Source organism: Scyliorhinus torazame, chromosome 22, assembly GCF_047496885.1.
Source record: "Scyliorhinus torazame isolate Kashiwa2021f chromosome 22, sScyTor2.1, whole genome shotgun sequence".
In the NCBI taxonomy this organism is placed as follows: domain Eukaryota; kingdom Metazoa; phylum Chordata; class Chondrichthyes; order Carcharhiniformes; family Scyliorhinidae; genus Scyliorhinus; species Scyliorhinus torazame.
The window spans coordinates 113,053,073-113,079,544 of record NC_092728.1 but is presented as its reverse complement, the minus strand read 5'-3'; the positions used below and the strand labels follow the sequence as shown (position 1 = coordinate 113,079,544).

The following is a 26,472-nucleotide window of genomic DNA, read 5'->3' as shown; positions in this document are numbered from 1 at the left end:
GATGTGTTTTGAGCGAGGGTGTGTGTGAGAGAGGGCGTGTGTGAGAGAGTGTGTGTGTGAGAGAGGGTGTGTGAGAGATTGGGTATGTGTGAGATTGTGTGTGTGTGAGAGAGGGCGTGTGTGAGAGAGGGCGTGTGTGAGAGAGGGCGTGTGTGAGAGAGGGCGTGTGTGAGAGAGGGTGTGTGTGAGAGAGGGTGTGTGTGAGAGTGGGTGTGTGTGAGAGTGTGTGTGTGTGAGAGAGGGTGTGTGTGAGAGAGAGTGTGTGAGATTGGGTGTGTGTGAGAGAGGGTGTGTGTGAGAGAGGGTGTGTGTGAGAGAGGGTGTGTGTGAGAGTGGGTGTGTGTGAGAGTGTGTGTGAGAGAGGGTGTGTGTGAGAGAGAGAGGGTGTGTATATGAGAGAGCGTGTGTGTGTGAGAGTGCGTGTTTGTGAGAGTGGGTGTGTGTGTGTGTGGGTGAGAGAATGTGTGTGTGTGAGAGAGGGTGTGTGTGTGAGAGAGGATGTGTGTGAGAGAGAAGGGGTGTGTGTGGGAGAGGGTGTGTGTGAGCGAGGGTGTGTGTGTGAGAGAGGATGTGTGTGAGAGAGGGTGTGTGTGAGCGATGGTGTGTGTGAGCGAGGGTGTGTGTGAGAGAGGGTGTGTGTGAGAGAGGGTGTGTGTGAGATTGGGTGTGTGTGAGAGTGGGTGTGTGTGAGAGTGGGTGTGTGTGAGATTGGGTGTGTGTGAGAGAGTGTGTGTGTGAGATTGGGTGTGTATGAGAGAGGGTGTGTGTGAGAGAGGGTGTGTGTGAGAGAGGGTGTGTGTGAGAGAGGGTGTGTGTGAGATTTGGTGTGTGTGAGAGAGGGTGTGTGTGAGAGAGTGTGTGTGTGAGATTGGGTGGGTGTGAGAGAGGTTGTGTGTGAGATTGGGTGTGTGAGAGAGCGGGTGTGTGTGAGAGAGGGTGTGTGTGAGCGAGGGTGTGTGTGAGAGAGGGCGTGTGTGAGAGAGGGTGTGTGTGAGCGAGCGTGTGTGTGTGAGCGAGGGTGTGTGTGAGAGAGGGTGTGTGTTTGAGAGTGGGTGTTTGTGAGAGTGTGTGGGAGAGGGTGTGCGTGAGCGAGGGTGTGTGTGTTTGAGCGAGGGTGTGTGTGTGAGAGAGGGTGTGTGTGAGAGAGGGTGTGCGTGAGCGATGGTGTGTGTGAGCGAGGGTGTGTGTGAGCGAGGGTGTGTGTGAGAGAGGGTGTGCGTGAACGATGGTGTGTGTGAGCGAGGGTGTGTGTGAGCGAGGGTGTGTGTGAGAGGGGGTGTGTGAGATTGGGTGTGTGTGAGAGTGGGTGTGTGTGAGAGAGGGTGTGTGTGAGAGAGGGTGTGTGTGAGATTGGGTGTGTATGAGAGGGGGTGTGTGTGAGATTGGGTGTGTGTGAGATTGGGTGTGTGTGAGAGAGGGTGTGTGTGTGAGAGAGTGTGTGTGTGAGTTGGGTGTGTGTGAGAGAGGGTGTGTGTGAGATTGGGTGTGTGAGAGAGTGGGTGTGTGTGAGAGAGGGCGTGTGTGAGCGAGGGTGTGTGTGAGAGAGGGCGTGTGTGAGAGAGGGCGTGTGTGAGAGAGTGTGTGTGTGAGAGAGGGTGTGTGTGAGATTGGGTGTGTGTGAGAGTGGGTGGGTGTGAGAGAGGGTGTGTGTGAGCGAGGGTGTGTGTGTGGGAGAGGGTATGTGTGAGAGAGTGTGTGTGTGAGAGAGGGTGTGTGTGAGAGAGGGTGTGTGTGAGAAAGGGCGCGTGAGAGAGAGGGTGTGTGAGAGAGAGGGCGTGTGTGAGATTGGGTGTGTGTGAGTGTGGGCGCGTGTGAGAGAGGGTGTGTGTGAGAGACAGTGTGTGTGAGATTGGGTGTGTGTGAGAGAGGGCGTGTGTGAGAGAGGGCGTGTGTGAGAGAGGGCGTGTGTGAGATTGGGTGTGTGTGAGAGTGGGCGCGTGTGAGAGAGGGTGTGTGTGAGAGACGGTGTGTGTGAGATTGGGTGTGTGTGAGAGAGGGTGTGTGTGAGATTGGGTGTGTGTGAGAGTGGGTGGGTGTGAGAGAGGGTGTGTGTGAGCGAGGGGGTGTGTGGGAGAGGGTGTGTGTGAGAGAGTGTGTGTGTGAGAGAGGGTGTGTGAGAGAGGGTGTGTGTGAGAGAGGGCGTGTGTGAGAGAGGGTGTGTGTGAGAGTGGGTGCGTGTGAGAGAGGGCGTGTGTGAGAGAGGGTGTGTGTGAGAGACAGTGTGTGTGAGAGAGGGTGTGTGTGAGAGAGGGCGTGTGTGAGAGAGGGCGTGTGTGAGAGAGGGTGTGTGTGAGAGAGGGTGTGTGTGAGAGAGGGCGTGTGTGAGAGAGGGTGTGTGTGAGAGTGGGTGCGTGTGAGAGAGGGCGTGTGTGAGAGAGGGCGTGTGTGAGATTGGGTGTGTGTGAGAGTGGGTGCGTGTGAGAGAGGGTGTGTGTGAGAGAAAGTGTGTGTGAGAGAGGGTGTGTGTGAGAGAGAGTGTGTTTGTAAGAGAGAGTGTGTGTGTAAGAGAGCGTGTGTGTGTGAGAGAGGGTGTGTGTGTGAGAGAGGGTGTGTGTGAGAGAGGGTGTGTGTGAGAGAGAGTGTGTGTGTATGAGAGAGGGTGTGTGTGTGAGAGTGTGTGTTTGTGAGAGTGGGTGTGTGTGTGACGGAATGGGTGTGTGTGAGCGAGAGTGTGTGTGAGAGTGGGTGTGTGTGTGAGAGTGGGTGTGTGTGAGAGTGTGCGTGTGTGGGAGAGGGTGTGTGTGAGCGAGGGTGTGTGTGTGAGAGGGTGTGTGTGAGAGAGGGTGTGTGTGAGAGAGGGTGTGTGTGAGAGAGGGTGTGTGTGAGAGAGGGTGTGTGTGAGTTTGGGTGTGTGTGAGAGAGGGTGTGTGTGAGATTGGGTGTGTGTGAGAGAGGGTGTGTGTGAGAGAGGGCGTGTGTGAGAGAGGGCGTGTGTGAGATTGGGTGTGTGTGAGAGTGCGTGCATGTGAGAGAGGGTGTGTGTGAGAGAAAGTGTGTGTGAGATTGGGTGTGTGAGAGAGTGGGTGTGTCTGAGAGAGGGTGTGTTTGAGAGAGGGTGTGTGTGCGAGAGAGGATGTGTGTGAGAGAGGGCGTGTGTGAGAGAGTGTGTGTGTGTGAGAGAGGGTGTGTGTGAGATTGGGTGTGTGTGAGATTGGGTGTATGTGAGAGAGGGCGTGTGTGAGAGAGGTCGTGTGTGAGAGAGGGTGTGTGTGAGAAAGGGTGTGTGTGAGAAAGGGTGTGTGTGAGAGAGGGTGTGTGTGAGAGTGGGTGTGTGTCAGAGTGGGTGTGTGTGAGAGAGGGTGTGTGTGAGAGAGAGTGTGTGAGATTGGGTGTGTGTGAGAGAGGGGGTGTGAGAGAGGGTGTGTTTGAGACTGGGTGTGTGTGAGAGTGTGTGTGTGTGTGAGAGAGGGTGTGTGTGAGAGAGAGAGGGTGTGTATATGAGAGAGCGTTTGTGTGTGAGACTGCGTGTTTGTGAGAGTGGGTGTGTGTGTGAGGGAGTGGGTGTGTGTGTGAGAGAATGTGTGTGTGTGTGAGAGAGGGTGTGTGTGTGAGAGCGGTTGTGTGTGAGAGAGAAGGGGTGTGTGTGGGAGAGGGTGTGTGTGAGCGAGGGTGTGTGTGTGAGCGAGGGTGTGTGTGTGAGAGAGGATGTGTGTGAGAGAGGGTGTGTGTGAGCGATGGTGTGTGTGAGCGAGGGTGTGTGAGAGAGGGTGTGTGTGAGAGAGGGTGTGTGTGAGATTGGGTGTGTGTGAGAGTGGGTGTGTGTGAGAGAGGGTGTGTGTGAGATTGGGTGTGTGTGAGATTGGGTGTGTGTGAGATTGGGTGTGTGTGAGAGAGAGTGAGTGTGAGATTGGGTGTGTATGAGAGAGGGTGTGTGTGAGAGAGGGTGTGTGTGAGAGAGGGTGTGTGTGAGATTGGGTGTGTGTGAGAGAGGGTGTGTGTGAGAGAGGGTGTGTGTGAGAGAGTGTGTGTGTGAGATTGGGTGAGTGTGAGAGAGGGTGTGTGAGAGATTGTGTTTGTGAGAGAGTGGGTGTGTGTGAGAGAGGGTGTGTGTGAGCGCGGGTGTGTGTGAGAGAGGACGTGTGAGAGAGAGGGCGTGTGTTAGAGAGGGCGTGTGTGAGAGAGTGTGTGTGTGAGAGAGGGTGTGTGTGAGAGAGGGCGTGTGTGAGAGAGGGCGTGTGTGAGATTGGGTGTGTGTGAGAGTGGGTGCGTGTGAGAGAGGGTGTGTGTGAGAGAAAGTGTGTGTGAGAGAGGGTGTGTGTGAGAGAGAGTGTGTTTGTAAGAGAGAGTGTGTGTGTAAGAGAGCGTGTGTGTGTGAGAGAGGGTGTGTGTGTGAGAGAGGGTGTGTGTGAGAGAGGGTGTGTGTGAGAGAGAGTGTGTGTGTATGAGAGAGGGTGTGTGTGTGAGAGTGTGTGTTTGTGAGAGTGGGTGTGTGTGTGACGGAATGGGTGTGTGTGAGCGAGAGTGTGTGTGAGAGTGGGTGTGTGTGTGAGAGTGGGTGTGTGTGTGAGAGTGGGTGTGTGTGAGAGTGTGCGTGTGTGGGAGAGGGTGTGTGTGAGCGAGGGTGTGTGTGTGAGAGGGTGTGTGTGAGAGAGGGTGTGTGTGAGAGAGGGTGTGTGTGAGAGAGGGTGTGTGTGAGAGAGGGTGTGTGTGAGTTTGGGTGTGTGTGAGAGAGGGTGTGTGTGAGATTGGGTGTGTGTGAGAGAGGGTGTGTGTGAGAGAGGGCGTGTGTGAGAGAGGGCGTGTGTGAGATTGGGTGTGTGTGAGAGTGCGTGCATGTGAGAGAGGGTGTGTGTGAGAGAAAGTGTGTGTGAGATTGGGTGTGTGTGAGAGTGGGTGTGTGAGAGAGTGGGTGTGTCTGAGAGAGGGTGTGTTTGAGAGAGGGTGTGTGTGCGAGAGAGGATGTGTGTGAGAGAGGGCGTGTGTGAGAGAGTGTGTGTGTGTGAGAGAGGGTGTGTGTGAGATTGGGTGTGTGTGAGATTGGGTGTATGTGAGAGAGGGCGTGTGTGAGAGAGGTCGTGTGTGAGAGAGGGTGTGTGTGAGAAAGGGTGTGTGTGAGAAAGGGTGTGTGTGAGAGAGGGTGTGTGTGAGAGTGGGTGTGTGTGAGAGTGGGTGTGTGTGAGAGAGGGTGTGTGTGAGAGAGAGTGTGTGAGATTGGGTGTGTGTGAGAGAGGGGGTGTGAGAGAGGGTGTGTTTGAGACTGGGTGTGTGTGAGAGTGTGTGTGTGTGTGAGAGAGGGTGTGTGTGAGAGAGAGAGGGTGTGTATATGAGAGAGCGTTTGTGTGTGAGACTGCGTGTTTGTGAGAGTGGGTGTGTGTGTGAGGGAGTGGGTGTGTGTGTGAGAGAATGTGTGTGTGTGTGAGAGAGGGTGTGTGTGTGAGAGCGGTTGTGTGTGAGAGAGAAGGGGTGTGTGTGGGAGAGGGTGTGTGTGAGCGAGGGTGTGTGTGTGAGCGAGGGTGTGTGTGTGAGAGAGGATGTGTGTGAGAGAGGGTGTGTGTGAGCGATGGTGTGTGTGAGCGAGGGTGTGTGAGAGAGGGTGTGTGTGAGAGAGGGTGTGTGTGAGATTGGGTGAGTGTGAGAGTGGGTGTGTGTGAGAGAGGGTGTGTGTGAGATTGGGTGTGTGTGAGATTGGGCGTGTGTGAGATTGGGTGTGTGTGAGAGAGAGTGAGTGTGAGATTGGGTGTGTATGAGAGAGGGTGTGTGTGAGAGAGGGTGTGTGTGAGAGAGGGTGTGTGTGAGATTGGGTGTGTGTGAGAGAGGGTGTGTGTGAGAGAGGGTGTGTGTGAGAGAGTGTGTGTGTGAGATTGGGTGAGTGTGAGAGAGGGTGTGTGAGAGATTGGGTTTGTGAGAGAGTGGGTGTGTGTGAGAGAGGGTGTGTGTGAGCGCGGGTGTGTGTGAGAGAGGACGTGTGAGAGAGAGGGCGTGTGTTAGAGAGGGCGTGTGTGAGAGAGTGTGTGTGTGAGAGAGGGTGTGTGTGAGATTGGGTGTGTGAGAGTGGGTGGGTGTGAGAGAAAGTGTGTGAGAGATTGTGTGTGTGTGAGAGAGGGTGTGTGTGAGAGAGGGTGTGTGTGAGAGTGGGTGTGTGTGAGAGAGGGTGTGTGTGTAAGAGAGGGTGTGTGTGTGAGAGAGGGTGTGTGTGAGAGAGGGTGTGTGTGAGAGAGAGTGTGTGTGAGAGTGGGTGTGTGTGTGAGAGTGGGTGTGTGAGGGAGTGGGTGTGTGTGTGAGAGAGTGTGTGTGTGAGAGAGTGTGTGTGTGAGAGAGGGTGTGTGTGTGAGAGAGTTTGTGTGTGAGAGAGAGGGTGTGTGTGTGAGAGAGGGTGTGTGTGTGAGAGAGGTTGTGTGTGAGAGAGAGTGTGTGTGTGTGAGAGAGGGTGTGTGTGTGAGAGAGGGTGTGTGTGAGAGTGGGTGTGTGTGGGAGAGGGTGTGTGTGAGCGAGGGTGTGTGTGAGCGAGGGTGTGTGTGAGTGAGGGTGTGTGTGTGAGCGAGGGTGTGTGTGAGAGAGGGTTTGTGAGAGATTGGGTGTGTGTGAGAGAGGGTGAGTGTGAGAGCGGGCGTGTGTGAGAGAGTGGGTGTGCGCGAGAGAGGGCGTGTGTGTGAGAGTGCGTGTGTGAGAGTGGGTGTGTATGAGAGGGTGTGTGTGAGAGTGTGTGTTTGTGAGAGTGTGTGTTCGTGAGAGTGTGTGTGTGTGTGAGAGAGGGTGCGTGTGTGTGAGAGAGGGTGTGTGTGTGAGAGAGAGAATGTGTGTGAAAGTGTGTGTGTGTGAGAGAGGGAGTGTGTGTGAGAGAGGGTGTGTGTGTGTGAGAGAGCGTGTGTGTGTGAGAGTGGGTGGGTGAGAGAGAGAGGTTGTGTGTAAGAGAGGGTGTGTGTGTGAGAGAGGGTGTGTGTGCGAGAGGGTGTGTGTGTGAGAGAGGTTGTGTGTGTGAGACAGGGGGAGTATGTGAGAGAGGGTGTGTGTGTGAGAGAGGGTGTGTGTGAGAGTGGGTGTGTGTGAGAGTGGGTGTGTGTGAGAGTGGGTGTGTGTGAGAGTGGGTGTGTGTGAGAGTGGGTGTGTGTGAGAGTGGGTGTGTGTGAGCGAGGGTGTGTGTGTGAGCGAGAGTTTGTGTGTGAGAGGGTGTGTGTGAGATTGGGTGTGTGTGAGAGTGGGTGTGTGTGAGAGAGGGTGTGTGTGAGAGAGGGTGTGTGTGAGAGAGGGTGTGTGTGAGAGAGGGTGTGTGTGAGATTGGGTGTGTGTGAGATTGGGTGTGTGTGAGAGTGGGTGTGTGTGAGAGAGGGTGTGTGTGAGAGAGTGGGTGTGTGTGAGAGAGGGTGTGTGTGAGAGAGGGTGTGTGTGCGAGATAGGATGTGTTTTGAGCGAGGGTGTGTGTGAGAGAGTGTGTGTGTGAGAGAGGGTGTGTGTGAGATTGGGTGTGTGTGAGATTGTTTGTGTGTGAGATTGTGTGTGTGTGAGAGAGGGCGTGTGTGAGAGAGGGCGTGTGTGAGAGAGGGCGTGTGTGAGAGAGGGTGTGTGTGAGAGAGGGTGTGTGAGAGAGTGGGTGGGTGTGAGAGTGTGTGTGTGTGAGAGAGGGTGTGTGTGAGAGAGAGTGTGTGAGATTGGGTGTGTGTGAGAGAGGGGGTGTGTGAGAGTGGGTGTGTGTGAGAGTGGGTGTGTGTGAGAGAGAGTGTGTGTGAGAGAGAGAGGGTGTGTATATGAGAGAGCGTGTGTGTGTGAGAATGCGTGTTTGTGAGAGTGGGTGTGTGTGTGAGGGAGTGGGTGTGTGGGTGAGAGAATGTGTGTGTGTGAGAGAGGGTGTGTGTGTGAGAGAGGTTGTGTGTGAGAGAGAAGGGGTGTGTGTGGGAGAGGGTGTGTGTGAGCGAGGGTGTGTGTGTGAGCGAGGGTGTGTGTGTGAAAGAGGATGTGTGTGAGAGAGGGTGTGTGTGAGCGATGGTGTGTGTGAGCGAGGGTGTGTGTGAGCGAGGGTGTGTGTGAGAGAGGGTGTGTGTGAGATTGGGTGTGTGTGAGAGTGGGTGTGTGTGAGAGTGGGTGTGTGTGAGATTGGGTGTGTGTGAGAGAGTGTGTGTGTGAGATTGGGTGTGTATGAGAGAGGGTGTGTGTGAGAGAGGGTGTGTGTGAGAGAGGGTGTGTGTGAGAGAGGGTGTGTGTGAGATTTGGTGTGTGTGAGAGAGGGTGTGTGTGAGAGAGTGTGTGTGTGAGATTGGGTGGGTGTGAGAGAGGTTGTGTGTGAGATTCGGTGTGTGAGAGAGCGGGTGTGTGTGAGAGAGGGTGTGTGTGAGCGAGGGTGTGTGTGAGAGAGGGCGTGTGTGAGAGAGGGTGTGTGTGAGCGAGGGTGTGTGTGTGAGCGAGGGTGTGTGTGAGAGAGGGTGTGTGTTTGAGAGTGGGTGTTTGTGAGAGTGTGTGGGAGAGGGTGTGCGTGAGCGAGGGTGTGTGTGTTTGAGCGAGGGTGTGTGTGTGAGAGAGGGTGTGTGTGAGAGAGGGTGTGCGTGAGCGATGGTGTGTGTGAGAGAGGGTGTGTGTGAGCGAGGGTGTGTGTGAGAGAGGGTGTGTGAGATTGGGTGTGTATGAGATTGGGTGTGTGTGAGAGAGGGTGTGTGTGTGAGAGAGTGTGTGTGAGATTGGGTGTGTGTGAGAGAGGGCGTGTGTGAGAGAGGGCGTGTGTGAGAGAGGGCGTGTGTGAGAGAGGGCGTGTGTGAGAGAGGGTGTGTGTGAGAGAGGGTGTGTGAGAGAGTGGGTGGGTGTGAGAGTGTGTGTGTGTGAGAGAGGGTGTGTGTGAGAGAGAGTGTGTGAGATTGGGTGTGTGTGAGAGAGGGGGTGTGTGAGAGTGGGTGTGTGTGAGAGTGGGCGTGTGTGAGAGAGAGTGTGTGTGAGAGAGAGAGGGTGTGTATATGAGAGAGCGTGTGTGTGTGAGAATGCGTGTTTGTGAGAGTGGGTGTGTGTGTGAGGGAGTGGGTGTGTGGGTGAGAGAATGTGTGTGTGTGAGAGAGGGTGTGTGTGTGAGAGAGGTTGTGTGTGAGAGAGAAGGGGTGTGTGTGGGAGAGGGTGTGTGTGAGCGAGGGTGTGTGTGTGAGCGAGGGTGTGTGTGTGAAAGAGGATGTGTGTGAGAGAGGGTGTGTGTGAGCGATGGTGTGTGTGAGCGAGGGTGTGTGTGAGCGAGGATGTGTGTGAGAGAGGGTGTGTGTGAGATTGGGTGTGTGTGAGAGTGGGTGTGTGTGAGAGTGGGTGTGTGTGAGATTGGGTGTGTGTGAGAGAGTGTGTGTGTGAGATTGGGTGTGTATGAGAGAGGGTGTGTGTGAGAGAGGGTGTGTGTGAGAGAGGGTGTGTGTGAGAGAGGGTGTGTGTGAGATTTGGTGTGTGTGAGAGAGGGTGTGTGTGAGAGAGTGTGTGTGTGAGATTGGGTGGGTGTGAGAGAGGTTGTGTGTGAGATTGGGTGTGTGAGAGAGCGGGTGTGTGTGAGAGAGGGTGTGTGTGAGCGAGGGTGTGTGTGAGAGAGGGCGTGTGTGAGAGAGGGTGTGTGTGAGCGAGGGTGTGTGTGTGAGCGAGGGTGTGTGTGAGAGAGGGTGTGTGTTTGAGAGTGGGTGTTTGTGAGAGTGTGTGGGAGAGGGTGTGCGTGAGCGAGGGTGTGTGTGTTTGAGCGAGGGTGTGTGTGTGAGAGAGGGTGTGTGTGAGAGAGGGTGTGCGTGAGCGATGGTGTGTGTGAGAGAGGGTGTGTGTGAGCGAGGGTGTGTGTGAGAGAGGGTGTGTGAGATTGGGTGTGTATGAGATTGGGTGTGTGTGAGAGAGGGTGTGTGTGTGAGAGAGTGTGTGTGAGATTGGGTGTGTGTGAGATTGGGTGTGTGTGAGAGAGGGTGTGTGTGTGAGAGAGTGTGTGTGTGTGAGTTGGGTGTGTGTGAGAGAGGGTGTGTGTGAGATTGGGTGTGTGAGAGAGTGGGTGTGTGTGAGAGAGGGCGTGTGTGAGCGAGGGTGTGTGTGAGAGTGGGCGTGTGTGAGAGAGTGTGTGTGTGAGAGCGTGTGTGTGTGAGAGAGGGTGTGTGTGAGAGAGGGTTTGTGTGAGAGAGAGTGTGTGTGAGCGAGGGTGTGTGTGTGGGAGAGGGTATGTGTGAGAGAGGGTATGTGTGAGAGAGTGTGTGTGTGAGAGAGGGTGTGTGTGAGAGAGGGCGTGTGTGAGAGAGGGTGTGTGTGAGAGAGGGCGTGTGAGAGAGAGGGTGTGTGAGAGAGAGGGTTTGTGTGAGAGAGAGTGTGTGTGAGCGATGGTGTGTGTGAGAGAGGGTGTGTGTGTGAGAGAGGGTGTGTGTGAGAGAGGGTGTGTGTGAGAGAGGGCGTGTGAGAGAGAGGGTGTGTGAGAGAGAGGGCGTGTGTGAGAGAGGGCGTGTGTGAGAGAGGGCGTGTGTGAGAGAGGGCGTGTGTGAGATTGGGTGTGTGTGAGAGTGGGCGCGTGTGAGAGAGGGTGTGTGTGGGAGACAGTGTGTGTGAGATTGGGTGTGTGTGAGAGAGGGTGTGTGTGAGATTGGGTGTGTGTGAGAGTGGGTGGGTGTGAGAGAGGGTGTGTGTGAGCGAGGGTGTGTGTGAGCGAGGGTGTGTGTGAGAGAGGGTGTGTGTGAGATTGGGCGTGTGTGAGAGTGTGTGTGTGTGAGAGAGGGTGTGTGTGAGAGAGGGTGTGTGTGAGAGAGGGTGTGTGTGAGAGAGAGTATGTGTGAGAGACTGGGTGTGTGTGTGAGAGCGAGGGAGTGTGTGAGAGAGGGTGTGTGTGAGAGAGGGTGTGTGTGAGAGTGGGTGTGTGTGAGAGTGGGTGTGTGTGAGAGAGGGCGTGTGTGAGAGAGTGGGTGTGTGTGAGAGAGGGTGTGTGAGAGAGAGGGCGTGTGTGTGAGAGTGGGTGTGTGTGAGAGAGGGTGTGTGTGAGAGAGAGTGTGTGTGTGAGAGAGTGTGTGTGTGTGAGCATGGCTGTGTGTGAGAAAGGGTGTGTGTGAGAGAGTGGGTGTGTGAGAGAGGGTGTGTGTGAGATTGGGTGTGTGTGAGAGTGGGTGTGTGTGAGAGTGGGTGTGTGTGAGAGTGGGTGTGTGTGAGAGTGTGTGTGTGAGAGAGGGTGTGTGTGAGAGAGAGTGTGTGTGAGAGAGTGGGTGTGTGTGAGTGTGTGTGTGTGAGCGAGGGTGTGTGTGAGAGAGTGGGTGTGTGTGAGAGAGAGTGTGTGTGAGAGAGGGGGGTTTGAGAGAGGGTGTGTGAGAGAGAGTGTGTGTGTGTGAGAGTGGGTGTGTGTGAGAGAGTGTGTGTGTGAGAGAGAGTGTGTGTGAGAGAAAGTGTGTGTGAGATTGGGTGTGTGTGAGAGAGGCTGTGTTTGAGAGAGGGTGTGTGTGCGAGAGAGGATGTGTGTGAGAGAGGGCGTGTGTGAGAGAGTGTGTGTGTGTGAGAGAGGGTGTGTGTGAGATTGGGTGTGTGTGAGATTGGGTGTGTGTGAGAGAGGGCGTGTGTGAGAGAGGTCGTGTGTGAGAGAGGGTGTGTGTGAGAAAGGGTGTGTGTGAGAAAGGGTGTGTGTGAGAGAGGGTGTGTGTGAGAGTGGGTGTGTGTGAGAGTGGGTGTGTGTGAGAGAGGGTGTGTGTGAGAGAGAGTGTGTGAGATTGGGTGTGTGTGAGAGAGGGGGTGTGTGAGAGAGGGTGTGTTTGAGACTGGGTGTGTGTGAGAGTGTGTGTGTGTGAGAGAGGGTGTGTGTGAGAGAGAGAGGGTGTGTATATGAGAGAGCGTGTGTGTGTGAGACTGCGTGTTTGTGAGAGTGTGTGTGTGTTTGAGGGAGTGGGTGTGTGTGTGAGAGAATGTGTGTGTGTGTGAGAGAGGGTGTGTGTGTGAGAGAGGTTGTGTGTGAGAGAGAAGGGGTGTGTGTGGGAGAGGGTGTGTGTGAGCGAGGGTGTGTGTGTGAGTGAGGGTGTGTGTGTGAGAGAGGATGTGTGTGAGATTGGGTGTGTGTGAGAGTGGGTGTGTGTGAGAGAGGGTGTGTGTGAGATTGGGTGTGTGTGAGAGAGTGTGAGTGTGAGATTGGGTGTGTATGAGAGAGGGTGTGTGTGAGAGAGGGTGTGTGTGAGAGAGGGTGTGTGTGAGATTGGGTGTGTGTGAGAGAGGGTGTGTGTGAGAGAGTGTGTGTGTGAGAGAGTGTGTGTGTGAGAGAGGGTGTGTGTGAGATTGGGTTTGTGAGAGAGTGGGTGTGTGTGAGAGAGGGTGTGTGTGAGCGCGGGTGTGTGTGAGAGAGGGCGTGTGAGAGAGAGGGCGTGTGTTAGAGAGGGCGTGTGTGAGAGAGTGTGTGTGTGAGAGAGGGTGTGTGTGAGATTGGGTGTGTGAGAGTGGGTGGGTGTGAGAGAAAGTGTGTGTGAGATTGGGTGTGTGTGAGTGAGGGTGTGTGTGAGAGAGGGTGTGTGTGAGAGTGGGTGTGTGTGAGAGAGAGTGTGTGTGTAAGAGAGGGTGTGTGTGTGAGAGAGGGTGTGTGTGAGAGAGGGTGTGTGTGAGAGAGAGTGTGTGTGAGAGTGGGTGTGTGTGTGAGAGTGTGTGTGTGTGAGAGTGGGTGTGTGTGAGAGTGGGTGAGTGTGGGAGAGGGTGTGTGTGAGCGAGGGTGTGTGTGTGAGCGAGGGTGTGTGTGTGAGAATGGGTGTGTGTGAGAGAGGGTGTGTGTGAGCGAGGGTGTGTGTGTGAGCGAGGGTGTGTGTGAGAGAGGGTGTGTGTTTGAGAGTGGGTGTTTGTGAGAGTGTGTGGGAGAGGGTGTGTGTGAGCGAGGGTGTGTGTTTGAGAGAGGGTGTGTGTGTGAGAGAGGGTGTGTGTGAGAGTGTGTGTGTGTGGGAGAGGGTGTGTGTGAGCGAGGGTGTGTGTGAGCGAGGGTGTGTGTGAGAGAGGGTGTGTGAGATTGGGTGTGTGTGAGAGTGGGTGTGTGTGAGAGAGGGTGTGTGTGAGAGAGGGTGTGTGTGAGATTGGGTGTGTATGAGAGAGGGTGTGTGTGAGATTGAGTGTGTGTGAGAGAGGGTGTGTGTGTGAGAGAGTGGGTGTGTGTGAGAGAAGGCGTGTGTGAGAGAGGGCGTGTGTGAGAGAGGGCGTGTGTGAGAGAGTGTGTGTGTGAGAGAGGGTGTGTGTGAGATTGGGTGTCTGTGAGAGTGGGTGGGTGTGAGAGAGGGTGTGTGTGAGCGAGGGTGTGTGTGAGAGAGTGTGTGTGTGAGAGAGGGTGTGTGTGAGAGAGGGTGTGTGTGAGAGAGGGTGTGTGTGAGAGAGGGCGTGTGTGAGCGAGGGTGTGTGTGAGCGAGGGTGTGTGTGGGAGAGTGTGTATGTGAGAGAGGGTGTGTGTGAGAGAGGGTGTGTATGAGAGAGGGCGTGTGTGAGAGAGGGTGTGTGTGAGAGAGGGCGTGTGTGAGAGGGGGCGTGTGTGAGATTGGGTGTGTGTGAGAGTGTGTGCGTGTGAGAGAGGGTGTGTGTGAGAGAAAGTGTGTGTGAGATAGAGTGTGTGTGAGAGAGGGTGTGTGTGAGAGAGGGTGTGTGTGAGAGTGTGTGTGTGTGAGAGAGAGTGTGTGTGTAAGAGAGTGTGTGTGTAAGGGAGCGTGTGTGTAAGAGAGCGTGTGTGTGTGAGAGAGGGTGTGTGAGAGAGGGTTTGTGTGAGAGAGAGTGTGTGTGAGAGAGAGTGTGTGTGTATGAGAGAGGGTGTGTGTGTGAGAGTGTGTGTTTGTGACAGTGGGAGTGTGTGTGAGGGAATGGGTGTGTGTGAGCGAGGGTGTGTGTGTGAGAGTGGGTGTGTGTGTGAGAGTGGGTGTGTGTGAGAGTGAGCGTGTGTGGGAGAGGGTGTGTGTGAGGGAGGGTGTGTGTGTGAGAGTGGGTATGTGTGAGAGTGGATGTGTGTGGGAGAGGGTGTGTGTGAGCGAGGGTGTGTGTGTGAGCGAGGGTGTGTGTTTGAGAGGGTGTGTGTGAGAGAGGGTGTGTGTGAGAGAGGGTTTGTGTGAGCGAGGGTGTGTGTGAGCGAGGGTGTGTGTGAGAGAGGGTGTGTGTGAGAGAGGGTGTGTGTGAGATTGGGCGTGTGTGAGAGTGTGTGTGTGTGAGAGAGGGTGTGTGTGAGAGAGGGTGTGTGTGAGAGAGGGTGTGTGTGAGAGAGGGTGTGTGTGAGAGAGAGTGTGTGTGAGAGACTGGGTGTGTGTGAGTGTGTGTGTGAGAGCGAGGGTGTGTGTGAGAGAGGGTGTGTGTGAGAGAGGGTGTGTGTGAGATTGTGTGTGTGTGAGAGTGGGTGTGTGTGAGAGAGGGCGTGTGTGAGAGAGTGGGTGTGTGTGAGAGAGGGTGTGTGAGAGAGAGGGCGTGTGTGTGAGAGTGGGTGTGTGTGAGAGAGGGTGTGTGTGAGAGAGAGTGTGTGTGTGAGAGAGTGGGTGTGTGTGAGCGTGGCTGTGTGTGAGAAAGGGTGTGTGTGAGAGAGTGGGTGTGTGAGAGAGGGTGTGTGTGAGATTGGGTGTGTGTGAGAGTGGGTGTGTGTGAGAGTGGGTGTGTGTGAGAGTGTGTGTGTGAGAGAGGGTGTGTGTGAGAGAGTGGGTGTGTGTGAGTGGGTGTGTGTGAGCGAGGGTGTGTGTGAGAGAGTGGGTGTGTGTGAGAGAGAGTGTGTGTGAGAGAGGGGGGTTTGAGAGAGGGTGTGTGAGAGAGAGTGTGTGTGTGTGAGAGTGGGTGTGTGTGAGAGAGTGTGTGTGTGAGAGAGAGTGTGTGTGTGAGTGGGTGTGTGTGAGAGAGGGTGTGTGTGTGTGAGAGAGCGTGTGTGTGAGAGAGGGTGTGTGTGAGAGAGGGCGTGTGTGAGATTGGGTGTGTGTGAGAGTGTGTGCGTGTGAGAGAGGGTGTGTGTGAGAGAAAGTGTGTCTGAGATAGAGTGTGTGTGAGAGACGGTGTGTGTGAGAGAGGGTGTGTGTGAGAGTGTGTGTGTGTGAGAGAGAGTGTGTGTGTAAGAGAGTGTGTGTGTAAGAGAGCGTGTGTGTAAGAGAGCGTGTGTGTAAGAGAGCGTGTGTGTGTGAGCGAGGGTGTGTGTGAGAGAGGGTTTGTGTGAGAGAGAGTGTGTGTGAGAGAGAGTGTGTGTGTATGAGAGAGGGTGTGTGTGTGAGAGTGTGTGTTTGTGACAGTGGGAGTGTGTGTGAGGGAATGGGTGTGTGTGAGCGAGGGTGTGTGTGTGAGAGTGGGTGTGTGTGTGAGAGTGGGTGTGTGTGAGAGTGAGCGTGTGTGGGAGAGGGTGTGTGTGAGGGAGGGTGTGTGTGTGAGAGTGGGTATGTGTGAGAGTGGATGTGTGTGGGAGAGGGTGTGTGTGAGCGAGGGTTTGTGTGTGAGCGAGGGTGTGTGTTTGAGAGGGTGTGTGTGAGAGAGGGTGTGTGTGAGAGAGAGTTTGTGTGAGCGAGGGTGTGTGTGAGCGAGGGTGTGTGTGAGAGAGGGTGTGTGTGAGAGAGGGTGTGTGTGAGATTGGGCGTGTGTGAGATTGGGCGTGTGTGAGAGTGTGTGTGTGTGAGAGAGGGTGTGTGTGAGAGAGGGTGTGTGTGAGAGAGGGTGTGTGTGAGAGAGGGTGTGTGTGAGAGAGAGTGTGTGTGAGAGACTGGGTGTGTGTGAGTGTGTGTGTGAGAGCGAGGGTGTGTGTGAGAGAGGGTGTGTGTGAGAGAGGGTGTGTGTGAGATTGTGTGTGTGTGAGAGAGAGTGTGTGTGTGAGAGTGTGTGTGTGTGAGTGGGTGTGTGTGAGAGAGGGTGTGTGTGTGTGAGAGAGCGTGTGTGTGAGAGAGGGTGTGTGTGAGAGAGGGCGTGTGTGAGATTGGGTGTGTGTGAGAGTGTGTGCGTGTGAGAGAGGGTGTGTGTGAGAGAAAGTGTGTGTGAGATAGAGTGTGTGTGAGAGACGGTGTGTGTGAGAGAGGGTGTGTGTGAGAGTGTGTGTGTGTGAGAGAGAGTGTGTGTGTAAGAGAGTGTGTGTGTAAGAGAGCGTGTGTGTAAGAGAGCGTGTGTGTGTGAGAGAGGGTGTGTGTGAGAGAGGGTTTGTGTGAGAGAGAGTGTGTGTGAGAGAGTGTGTGTGTGTATGAGAGAGGGTGTGTGTGTGAGAGTGTGTGTTTGTGACAGTGGGAGTGTGTGTGAGGGAATGGGTGTGTGTGAGAGAGAGTGTGTGTGAGAGAGTGGGTGTGTGTGAGTGGGTGTGTGTGAGCGAGGGTGTGTGTGAGAGAGTGGGTGTGTGTGAGAGAGAGTGTGTGTGAGAGAGGGGGGTTTGAGAGAGGGTGTGTGAGAGAGAGTGTGTGTGTGTGAGAGTGGGTGTGTGTGAGAGAGTGTGTGTGTGAGAGAGAGTGTGTGTGTGAGAGTGTGTGTGTGTGAGTGGGTGTGTGTGAGAGAGGGTGTGTGTGTGTGAGAGAGCGTGTGTGTGAGAGAGGGTGTGTGTGAGAGAGGGCGTGTGTGAGATTGGGTGTGTGTGAGAGTGTGTGCGTGTGAGAGAGGGTGTGTGTGAGAGAAAGTGTGTGTGAGATAGAGTGTGTGTGAGAGACGGTGTGTGTGAGAGAGGGTGTGTGTGAGAGTGTGTGTGTGTGAGAGAGAGTGTGTGTGTAAGAGAGTGTGTGTGTAAGAGAGCGTGTGTGTAAGAGAGCGTGTGTGTGTGAGAGAGGGTGTGTGTGAGAGAGGGTTTGTGTGAGAGAGAGTGTGTGTGAGAGAGAGTGTGTTTGTGACAGTGGGAGTGTGTGTGAGGGAATGGGTGTGTGTGAGCGAGGGTGTGTGTGTGAGAGTGGGTGTGTGTGTGAGAGTGGGTGTGTGTGAGAGTGAGCGTGTGTGGGAGAGGGTGTGTGTGAGGGAGGGTGTGTGTGTGAGAGTGGGTATGTGTGAGAGTGGATGTGTGTGGGAGAGGGTGTGTGTGAGCGAGGGTGTGTGTGTGAGCGAGGGTGTGTGTTTGAGAGGGTGTGTGTGAGAGAGGGTGTGTGTGAGAGAGGGTTTGTGTGAGCGAGGGTGTGTGTGAGCGAGGGTGTGTGTGAGAGAGGGTGTGTGTGAGAGAGGGTGTGTGTGAGATTGGGCGTGTGTGAGATTGGGCGTGTGTGAGAGTGTGTGTGTGTGAGAGAGGGTGTGTATGAGAGAGGGTGTGTGTGAGAGAGGGTGTGTGTGAGAGAGGGTGTGTGTGAGAGAGAGTGTGTGTGAGAGACTGGGTGTGTGTGAGTGTGTGTGTGAGAGCGAGGGTGTGTGTGAGAGAGGGTGTGTGTGAGAGAGGGTGTGTGTGAGATTGTGTGTGTGTGAGAGTGGGTGTGTGTGAGAGAGGGCGTGTGTGAGAGAGTGGGTGTGTGTGAGAGAGGGTGTGTGAGAGAGAGGGCGTGTGTGTGAGAGTGGGTGTGTGTGAGAGAGGGTGTGTGTGAGAGAGAGTGTGTGTGTGAGAGAGTGGGTGTGTGTGAGCGTGGCTGTGTGTGAGAAAGGGTGTGTGTGAGAGAGTGGGTGTGTGAGAGAGGGTGTGTGTGAGATTGGGTGTGTGTGAGAGTGGGTGTGTGTGAGAGTGGGTGTGTGTGAGAGTGTGTGTGTGAGAGAGGGTGTGTGTGAGAGAGAGTGTGTGTGAGAGAGTGGGTGTGTGTGAGTGTGTGTGTGTGAGCGAGGGTGTGTGTGAGAGAGTGGGTGTGTGTGAGAGAGAGTGTGTGTGAGAGAGGGGGGTTTGAGAGAGGGTGTGTGAGAGAGAGTGTGTGTGTGTGAGAGTGGGTGTGTGTGAGAGAGTGTGTGTGTGAGAGAGAGTGTGTGTGTGAGAGTGTGTGTGTGTGAGTGGGTGTGTGTGAGAGAGGGTGTGTGTGTGTGAGAGAGCGTGTGTGTGAGAGATGGTGTGTGTGAGAGAGGGCGTGTGTGAGAGTGGGTGTGTGAGAGTGGGTGTGTGTGAGTGGGTGTGTGTTTGTGAGTGGGTGTGAGAGAGGGTGTGTGTGAGAGAGGGCGTGTGTGAGAGAGAGTGTGTGGGAGAGAGTGGGTTTGTGTGAGAGAGAGTGTGTGTGAGATTGTGTGTGTGTGAGAGAGGGCGTGTGTGAGAGGGGGCGTGTGTGAGATTGGGTGTGTGTGAGAGTGTGTGCGTGTGAGAGAGGGTGTGTGTGAGAGAAAGTGTGTGTGAGATAGAGTGTGTGTGAGAGAGGGTGTGTGTGAGAGAGGGTGTGTGTGAGAGTGTGTGTGTGTGAGAGAGAGTGTGTGTGTAAGAGAGTGTGTGTGTAAGAGAGCGTGTGTGTAAGAGAGCGTGTGTGTGTGAGAGAGGGTGTGTGTGAGAGAGGGTGTGTGTGAGAGAGGGTTTGTGTGAGAGAGAGTGTGTGTGAGAGAGAGTGTGTGTGTATGAGGGAGGGTGTGTGTGTGAGAGTGTGTGTTTGTGACAGTGGGAGTGTGTGTGAGGGAATGGGTGTGTGTGAGCGAGGGTGTGTGTGTGAGAGTGGGTGTGTGTGTGAGAGTGGGTGTGTGTGAGAGTGAGCGTGTGTGGGAGAGGGTGTGTGTGAGGGAGGGTGTGTGTGTGAGAGTGGGTATGTGTGAGAGTGGATGTGTGTGGGAGAGGGTGTGTGTGAGCGAGGGTGTGTGTGTGAGCGAGGGTGTGTGTTTGAGAGGGTGTGTGTGAGAGAGGGTGTGTGTGAGAGAGGGTTTGTGTGAGCGAGGGTGTGTGTGAGCGAGGGTGTGTGTGAGAGAGGGTGTGTGTGAGAGAGGGTGTGTGTGAGATTGGGCGTGTGTGAGAGTGTGTGTGTGTGAGAGAGGGTGTGTGTGAGAGAGGGTGTGTGTGAGAGAGGGTGTGTGTGAGAGAGGGTGTGTGTGAGAGAGAGTGTGTGTGAGAGACTGGGTGTGTGTGAGTGTGTGTGTGAGAGCGAGGGTGTGTGTGAGAGAGGGTGTGTGTGAGAGAGGGTGTGTGTGAGATTGTGTGTGTGTGAGAGTGGGTGTGTGTGAGAGAGGGCGTGTGTGAGAGAGTGGGTGTGTGTGAGAGAGGGTGTGTGAGAGAGAGGGCGTGTGTTTGAGAGTGGGTGTGTGTGAGAGAGGGTGTGTGTGAGAGAGAGTGTGTGTGTGAGAGAGTGGGTGTGTGTGAGCGTGGCTGTGTGTGAGAAAGGGTGTGTGTGAGAGAGTGGGTGTGTGAGAGAGGGTGTGTGTGAGATTGGGTGTGTGTGAGAGTGGGTGTGTGTGAGAGTGGGTGTGTGTGAGAGTGTGTGTGTGAGAGAGGGTGTGTGTGAGAGAGACTGTGTTTGAGAGAGTGGGTGTGTGTGAGTGTGTGTGTGTGAGCGAGGGTGTGTGTGAGAGAGTGGGTGTGTGTGAGAGAGAGTGTGTGTGAGAGAGGGGGGTTTGAGAGAGGGTGTGTGAGAGAGAGTGTGTGTGTGTGAGAGTGGGTGTGTGTGAGAGAGTGTGTGTGTGAGAGAGAGTGTGTGTGTGAGAGAGGGTGTGTGTGAGAGAGGGCGTGTGTGAGAGAGTGGGTGTGTGTGAGAGAGAGTGTGTGTGAGAGAGGGGGGTTTGAGAGAGGGTGTGTGAGAGAGAGTGTGTGTGTGTGAGAGTGGGTGTGTGTGAGAGAGTGTGTGTGTGAGAGAGAGTGTGTGTGTGAGAGAGGGTGTGTGTGAGAGAGGGTGTGTGAGAGAGAGTGTGTGTGTGTGTGTGAGTGGGTGTGTGTGAGAGAGGGTGTGTGTGTGTGAGAGAGCGTGTGTGTGAGAGAGGGTGTGTGTGAGAGAGGGCGTGTGTGAGAGTGGGTGTGTGAGAGTGGGTGTGTGTGAGTGGGTGTGTGTTTGTGAGTGGGTGTGAGAGAGGGTGTGTGTGAGAGAGGGCGTGTGTGAGAGAGAGTGTGTGTGAGAGAGTGGGTTTGTGTGAGAGAGAGTGTGTGTGAGATTGTGTGTGTGTGAGAATGGGTGTGTGTGAGAGAGGGTGTGTGTGAGCGAGGGTGTGTGTGAGAGAGGGTGTATGTGAGAGAGTGTGTGTGAGAGAGGGGGGTGTGAGAGCGGGTGTGTGAGAGAGAGTGTGTGTGTGTGAGAGTGGTTGTGTGTGAGAGAGTGTGTGTGTGTGAGAGTGTGTGTGTGTGAGTGTGTGTGTGAGAGAGGGTGTGTGTGTGTGAGAGAGCGTGTGTGTGAGAGAGGGTGTGTGTGAGAGAAGGCGTGTGTGAGAGTGGGTGTGTGAGAGTGGGTGTGTGTGAGTGGGTGTGTGTGTGAGTGGGTGTGAGAGAGGGTGTGTGTGAGAGAGGGTGTGTGTGAGAGAGGGCGTGTGTGAGAGAGAGTGTGTGTGAGAGAGTGTGTGTGTGTGTGAGAGAAGGTGTGTGTGAGAGAGGGCGTGTGTGAGAGAGGGCGTGTGTGAGAGAGGGTGTGTGAGAGTGGGTGTGTTTGTGAAACTGGACGTGCGTGTGAGAGAGGGCGAGTGTGAGTGTGTGCGGGTCTGAGAGGGTGACCGCATAAGAGGGCGAGTGTGAGTGCGTGCGTGAGTGTGTGTGGGCGAGAGTCCATACTAGCCCATTCCTGCACTCTATTCCCATAGCCCTGCAAGTTTATATCCCTCAATGACTCATCCAATTTTCATTTGAAATAGGCATTTATTAAAATGTTTATAAAGAGCAAAATCCTCAGAAGAAGCAGCCAAATTATCACAGGAAACTGCCGGACAGCTGAGTGATGACTAGATTAATAGATACTTCTAAACTGTTTGTAAAGGAGGAGGCGGTGGCGGAATGGTAATGAAGCTGGATTAGTAATCTCGAGGCCCAGATTAATGCTCTGATAGAATTGAATTCAATTAATAAATATGGAATTTAAAATTAATTATCAGTGATAGTGACCACGACAATTATTATTGATTGTCGTAAAAACCCATCTGGGTCACCACTAATGTCCTTCAGGGAAGGAGATCTGACGTCCTTCCCTGGCCAGACCCACAGCAATGTGGCTGACTCTTAACTAACCTTCTGAAACGGCCAAGCAAGCCTGGAAATTAAGGATAGGCAGCAAAAGCTGGGCTTGCAGCGACGTCATCGTCCCACAAAGGAATAAAAGAACAAAACAGGTGAAATACAAGAATAGAAAAGAAACCAGACAGAGGAATAGCCATAAAAACCTGGAAATACCAAACAGTGGTAGTGATATAAGACTTGGACATGTGTAAATGCTACGTACAAATTTGACGGTTATTATGAAGACAGCCGTTCCAATTGGTCCAGAGAACACACCATAGCCCCATCGATCTTGATAGATCCGCACACTCAGACTCAGCACTCCAAATATAACCAAAGTAGATCTTTTCGGTTCCTCAAATTCTGCTAATGCTAAATAATAAATAAGCCAAAAAGAAAATGCACTTATAAAGTTATTTACTATTTCAGACAAATGAAAAAAATATTTGGGAAAATGCTGTAGCTGTTTTATTCACGGGAATATCCTCCAAACATCAATTAGAAAAATAATCCACACATTAATGGTAAGCATTACCGCCTCACAGTGCCAGCAACCCGGGTTCAATTCAGGCCTTGGGTGGCTGTGCGGAGTTTACACGTGGGAAAGCTAGTGGGGGTAGATAGAAACATGGATTTGAGGTTACAATCAGATTAGCCATGACTTTATTGAATGGCTGAAGGGGCCTATTCCTGACGACTGCAGGACAAAAAGCTTCACCTGTCTGTTATTTGAGAAGCAATTTTGTACATCTGGTATGCACCGACCCTCTGAAAGAGCCCCCACCCAGGCCCACTCCCCCTGCCCCATCCCCGTACCCCCACCTAACCTTTGGACACTGAGGGGCAATTTAGCATGGCCAATCCACCCAACCTGCACATCTTTGGACTGTGGGAGGAAACGCACGCAGACACGGGGAGAATGTGCGGGCGCCACACAGACAGTGACCCCCGGTCAGAATCAAACCCGGGTCCCTGACTCTCTTTTAAAAAATGTTTTCATTGAACATTTTTGGAATGTATAAATACAAAAATGAAAAACAAAAAAACCCTCCCTGCTCCCTGCAATCCCTCTCCCCCCCCAGCATTTGACGGTGACCAGTTCTTTGAAGTACATGACAAATGCCTGCCATCCTGCGTAAAACCTCCAATTCGAATCTCTCAATGTATATTTAATTTTCTCACGGAGAAAAGCTCCGTGAGATTGTGCAATCAGAGAGGCGAAGGCTAAGACATTTGCCCCCGTTACCGACAGCAGTTCCAGCAGGTCCCACACAGGCTCCAATTCCCTTTGGAAGGCTGCTGACATGGTGCTGAAGAAGGAACCCCGAACGTCTGCTAGCTTAGCACTTGTCCAAAACATATGTACATGATTCCACCCGCCACGTGCGATCCGTGGGTGCCGCCATCTTTGATTCGCCCCGCCGCCTCCCGGAACCCCTGCTCATCCGATCGGCCCGCCGACCTTCTGAAGATCGCCTCCATCACCCTCGACCAGTCTCGACCTCATCACCTCGCCAAATCCATGATGCCAGTCCGGATCAACGGTCACGAGATGACCTGCCTGTTCGACTCCGGGAGCACAGAGAGTTTCATTCACCCAGATACGGAACGGCGCTGCTCCCTCCCAATCTTACCCGTGACCCAGAAAATCTCCCTGGCTTCCGAATCTCATTCCGTGGAAGCCCGTGGGTACTGTGTTGCAACCCTTACAGTACGGTGCGTCGAGTTCAAAGGGTTCAAACTCTATGTCATAGAATTTACAGTGCAGAAGGAGGCCATTTGACCCATTGAGTCTGCACCGGCTCTTGGAAAGAGCACCCTACCCAACCGCACACCTCCACCCTATCCCCATAACCCAGTAACCTCACCCAACACTAAGGGCAATTTTGGACACTAAGGGCGATTTATCATGGCCAATCCACCTAACCTGCACATCTTTGGACTGTGGGAGGAAACCGGAGCACCCGGAGGAAACCCACACACCCACGGGGAGAACATGCAGACTCCGCACAGACAGTGATCCAAGCGGGAATCGAACTTGGGACCCTGGAGCTGTGAAGCAATTTTGCTATCCACAACAACTCTGCGCTGCCGTGCTGCTAGGTCTTGACTTCCAGTGCCACCTCAAAAGTCTTACCCTGGAGTTCGATGTACCCCTTCCCCCCCCTCACCGTATGTAGCCTCTCGATCCTTAAAGTCTCCCCACCCCCGCTCTTCGCCAACCTCACGCCAGACTGTAAGCCCGTCACCACTAGGAGCAGACAATACAGTTCTCGGGACAAGGCCTTTATCAGGTCGGAGATCCAGCGACTCCTGCGGGAAGGGATCATAGAGGCCAGTACCAGCCCCTGGAGAGCCCAAGTGGTGGTCGTCAAAACTCGGGAGAAGCACCGGATGGTCGTCGGCTACAATCAGACCATCAACCGGTACACGCAGCTCGACGCATATCTGACATGGTCAATCAGATTGCGCAGTACCGGGTCTTCTCCACCATCGACTTGAAGTTCGCGTACCACCAGCTCCAGCTCCCTATCCGCCCGGAGGACCGCCAATACACTGCCTTCGAGGCAGATGGCCGCCTCTACCACTTCCTCAGGGTCCCCTTCGGCGTCTCCAATAGTGTCTCGGTCTTTCAACGGGAGATGGACCGAATGGTTGACCAGTACGGGCTTCGGGCCACGTTCCCGTGTCTGGATAATGTTGCCATCGCGGCCATGATCAGCAGGACCATGACGCTAACCTCCAAAAATTCCTCCACATCGCCAAGCTCCTTAACCTCGCATACAATAAGGAGAAATGCGGTTTCCGCACAACCCGCCTAGCCATCCTTGGCTACGTTGTGGAAAACGGAATCCTAGGGCCCGACCCCGACCGCATGCGCCCCCTTCTGGAACTTCCCCTCCCCCACTGCCTCAAGGCCCTGAAGAGATGCCTGGGGTTCTGCTCCTGCTATGCCCAGTGGGTCCCCAATTATGCGGACAAGGCCGACCCACTCATTAAATCCACCATTTTTCCCCACGGCTGAGGCCCGCCTGGCCTTGTACCGCATCACGGCAGAAAGCCGCGGTGCACGCAGTAGTCGAGTCCATCCCGTTCCAGGTGGAGAGCGATGCGTCGGACTTTGCCCTGGCCGCTACCCTCAACCAGGCGGGCAGGCCCGTGGCTTTCTTCTCCCGTACCCTCCAGGGTTCCGAAATTCGACACTCCTCTGTCGAAAAGGAAGCCCAGGCCATTGTGGAAGCTGTGCGACATTGGAGGCATTACCTGGCCGGCAAGCGGTTCACTCTCTTCACTGACCAACGGTCGGTTGCCTTCATGTTTAACAACACACAGCGGGGCAGGATCAAGAATGATAAGATCCTAAGGTGGAGGATCGAACTCTCCGCCTATAATTATGATATCTTGTATCGACCTGGGAAGCTCAATGAGCCCCCAGGTGCCCTATCCCGCGGTACATGTGCCAGCGTACAAGTAGACCGACTCCGGGCCCTCCACAATGTCACCTCTGTCACCTAGGGGTCACCCGGTTCTTCCACTTCATCAAGGCCCAGAACCTGCCTTACTCCATCGAGGAAGTCAGGACCATGACCAGGGACTGCCAGGTCTGCGCGGAGAACCGCACTTCTATCGGCCGGACAGAGCACACCTGGTAAAGGCCCCCCGCCCCTTCGAGCGCCTCAGCGTTGATTTCAAAGGGCCCCTCCCCTCCACTGACCGTAACGTGTAGTTCCTCAACATCATTGATGAGTACTCACGTTTCCCTTTCGCCATCCCGTGCCCTGACATGACCTCTGCCACAGTCATCAAGGCCCTGCACGGCCTCTTCACCCTGTTCGGTTTCCCCACTTACATCCATAGTGATCGGGGTTCCTCCTTCATGAGTGATGAGCTGTGTCAGTTCCTGCTCAGCAAGGGCATCGCCTCAAGCAGGACGACCAGCTACAACCCCCGGGGGAACGGACAGGTGGAGTGGGAGAACGCGACGGTCTGGAAGGCCGTCCTTCTTGCCCAGCGGTCTAGAAGTCTCCCAGTCTCCCGCTGGCAAGAGGTCCTTCCCGATGCGCTCCACTCCATCCGGTCGCTCCTGTGTACCGCCACCAATGTGACCCCTCATGAGAGGATGTTTGTTTTCCCCAGGAAGTCCACCTCAGGGGTCTCGCTCCCGTCCTGGCTGATGGTCCCAGGGCCCATCCTCCTCCGGAAGCCTGCGAGGAGCCATAAGTCGGATCCACTGTCGAAAAGGTCCTTCTCCTCCATGCTAACCCCCAATATGCCTACGTGGCACACCATGACGGGCGGGAGGACACAGTCTCCCTCCGGGATTTGGCACCCGCAGGTTCCCCAGTGACCATCACCACCACCCCCGACCCCACACCGTCTCCCCCCATTCCTACTCATCTGCTACGAGACGCAGAAGACGACACGCTCCTGGACACGCAGGCCTCAGCTCCTCATCCGACACCAATATCCACACCACATCCGGGACTGAGGCGGTCACAGCAGAAAGTCAAAGCTCCCGACAGACTCGATCTATAACTCAACCCGTCCACTTCATCCCCGCCAAACTATTTTTTTAACAGGGGGTGAATGTGGTAAACCACTGTATTGTAATGTATTGTACTGTTGTATTGTTACATGCCTGGGCTTGTATCTGCTGGCTCCGCCTGTGGTTCCTCCCCTCGGGCTCCAGTATAAAGGTGGCCAACCTCCAGCCCTGCCCTCATTCTGAGACCGGCTGCCAGCAGCTTTCTTTAAGCTGATTAAAGCCACAGTTTTTCTCCCGACTCCTCGCCAGTCGTCAATTTATAAACGCCTCCGCCTCCTCCGCTGTCTCGAAGAAATGATCCCTCGAGTTGTGCATAATCCTCAATTTCGCCGGGTAGACCGCACCGAAACATACTTCACTCTTGTTCAATGCCGCCTTTGCCCTGTTAAAGGTCGCCTACCTCCTCGTCAGGTCCACCGTAAGGTCCTGGTAAATACGAATGCCGGTGCCTTTCTACGTAACCTCCCGTATCTGCTTCGCCGACCTCAGCACCTTGTCCTTCGACTGTAGGTAACGAAGCAGCCTATCACCGCCCTTTGTGGCTCATTTGCCCGCGGTTTTGGCCAAAGCTACTGGTGGGCCCTATCCAACTCCATAGGGAGACGCCCTTCCCCCTCCCCCATCAGCTCCTCAGCATCGTCACAATAAACTGTTGGCTTCTGGCACTCCATTCCCTCAGGCAGCCCCACGATCCTCAAATTCTGCTGCCGCAATCCATTCTCAAGGTCCTCCACCGTGGCCAGATCAGCTCCTAGCGAGGTGAGAAGGTCACTGTGCTCCGACAGTGCCACCCCCCCATCCTCTTAAACACCTCACCCTGCTCCCGCGCCACCTCCGATATTCTTCCAAGTGACTCTGTGATCGGGCAGCAGGCTGTTCACCGACTGCGATTCCAGCATCTCCCTCCCATGCCTCACAAAATGTTTTGTCATTCAAACTCCGCCACCATCACCTCTGCCAGTGTCTCTACCGTTATACAGGTGGCCCCACCTGGCAAGCTTGCCTTGCCATCTTCCCTGCCAATACACCTTTCGCTGTGCTCGACCCTGCCGGCGGACTGCCGTTCAAATCCTTCTTCCCAGTATTCTCTCGCTGGTTCTTGGACATG

At 54.5% G+C, this 26,472-nt stretch overlaps 1 protein-coding gene across 1 annotated transcript in view; it reads right to left on the bottom strand.

The window, feature by feature from the left end:
* The window catches only part of mymk (myomaker, myoblast fusion factor), a 92,809-nt gene that overhangs the window by 50,457 nt on the left and 15,880 nt on the right, over positions 1-26,472 (bottom strand). The window contains exon 4 of the mRNA XM_072488962.1: positions 21,042-21,190. Within this exon, the coding sequence (XP_072345063.1) occupies positions 21,042-21,190 (149 nt within the window). The remainder of the gene's footprint in view (positions 1-21,041; positions 21,191-26,472) is intronic.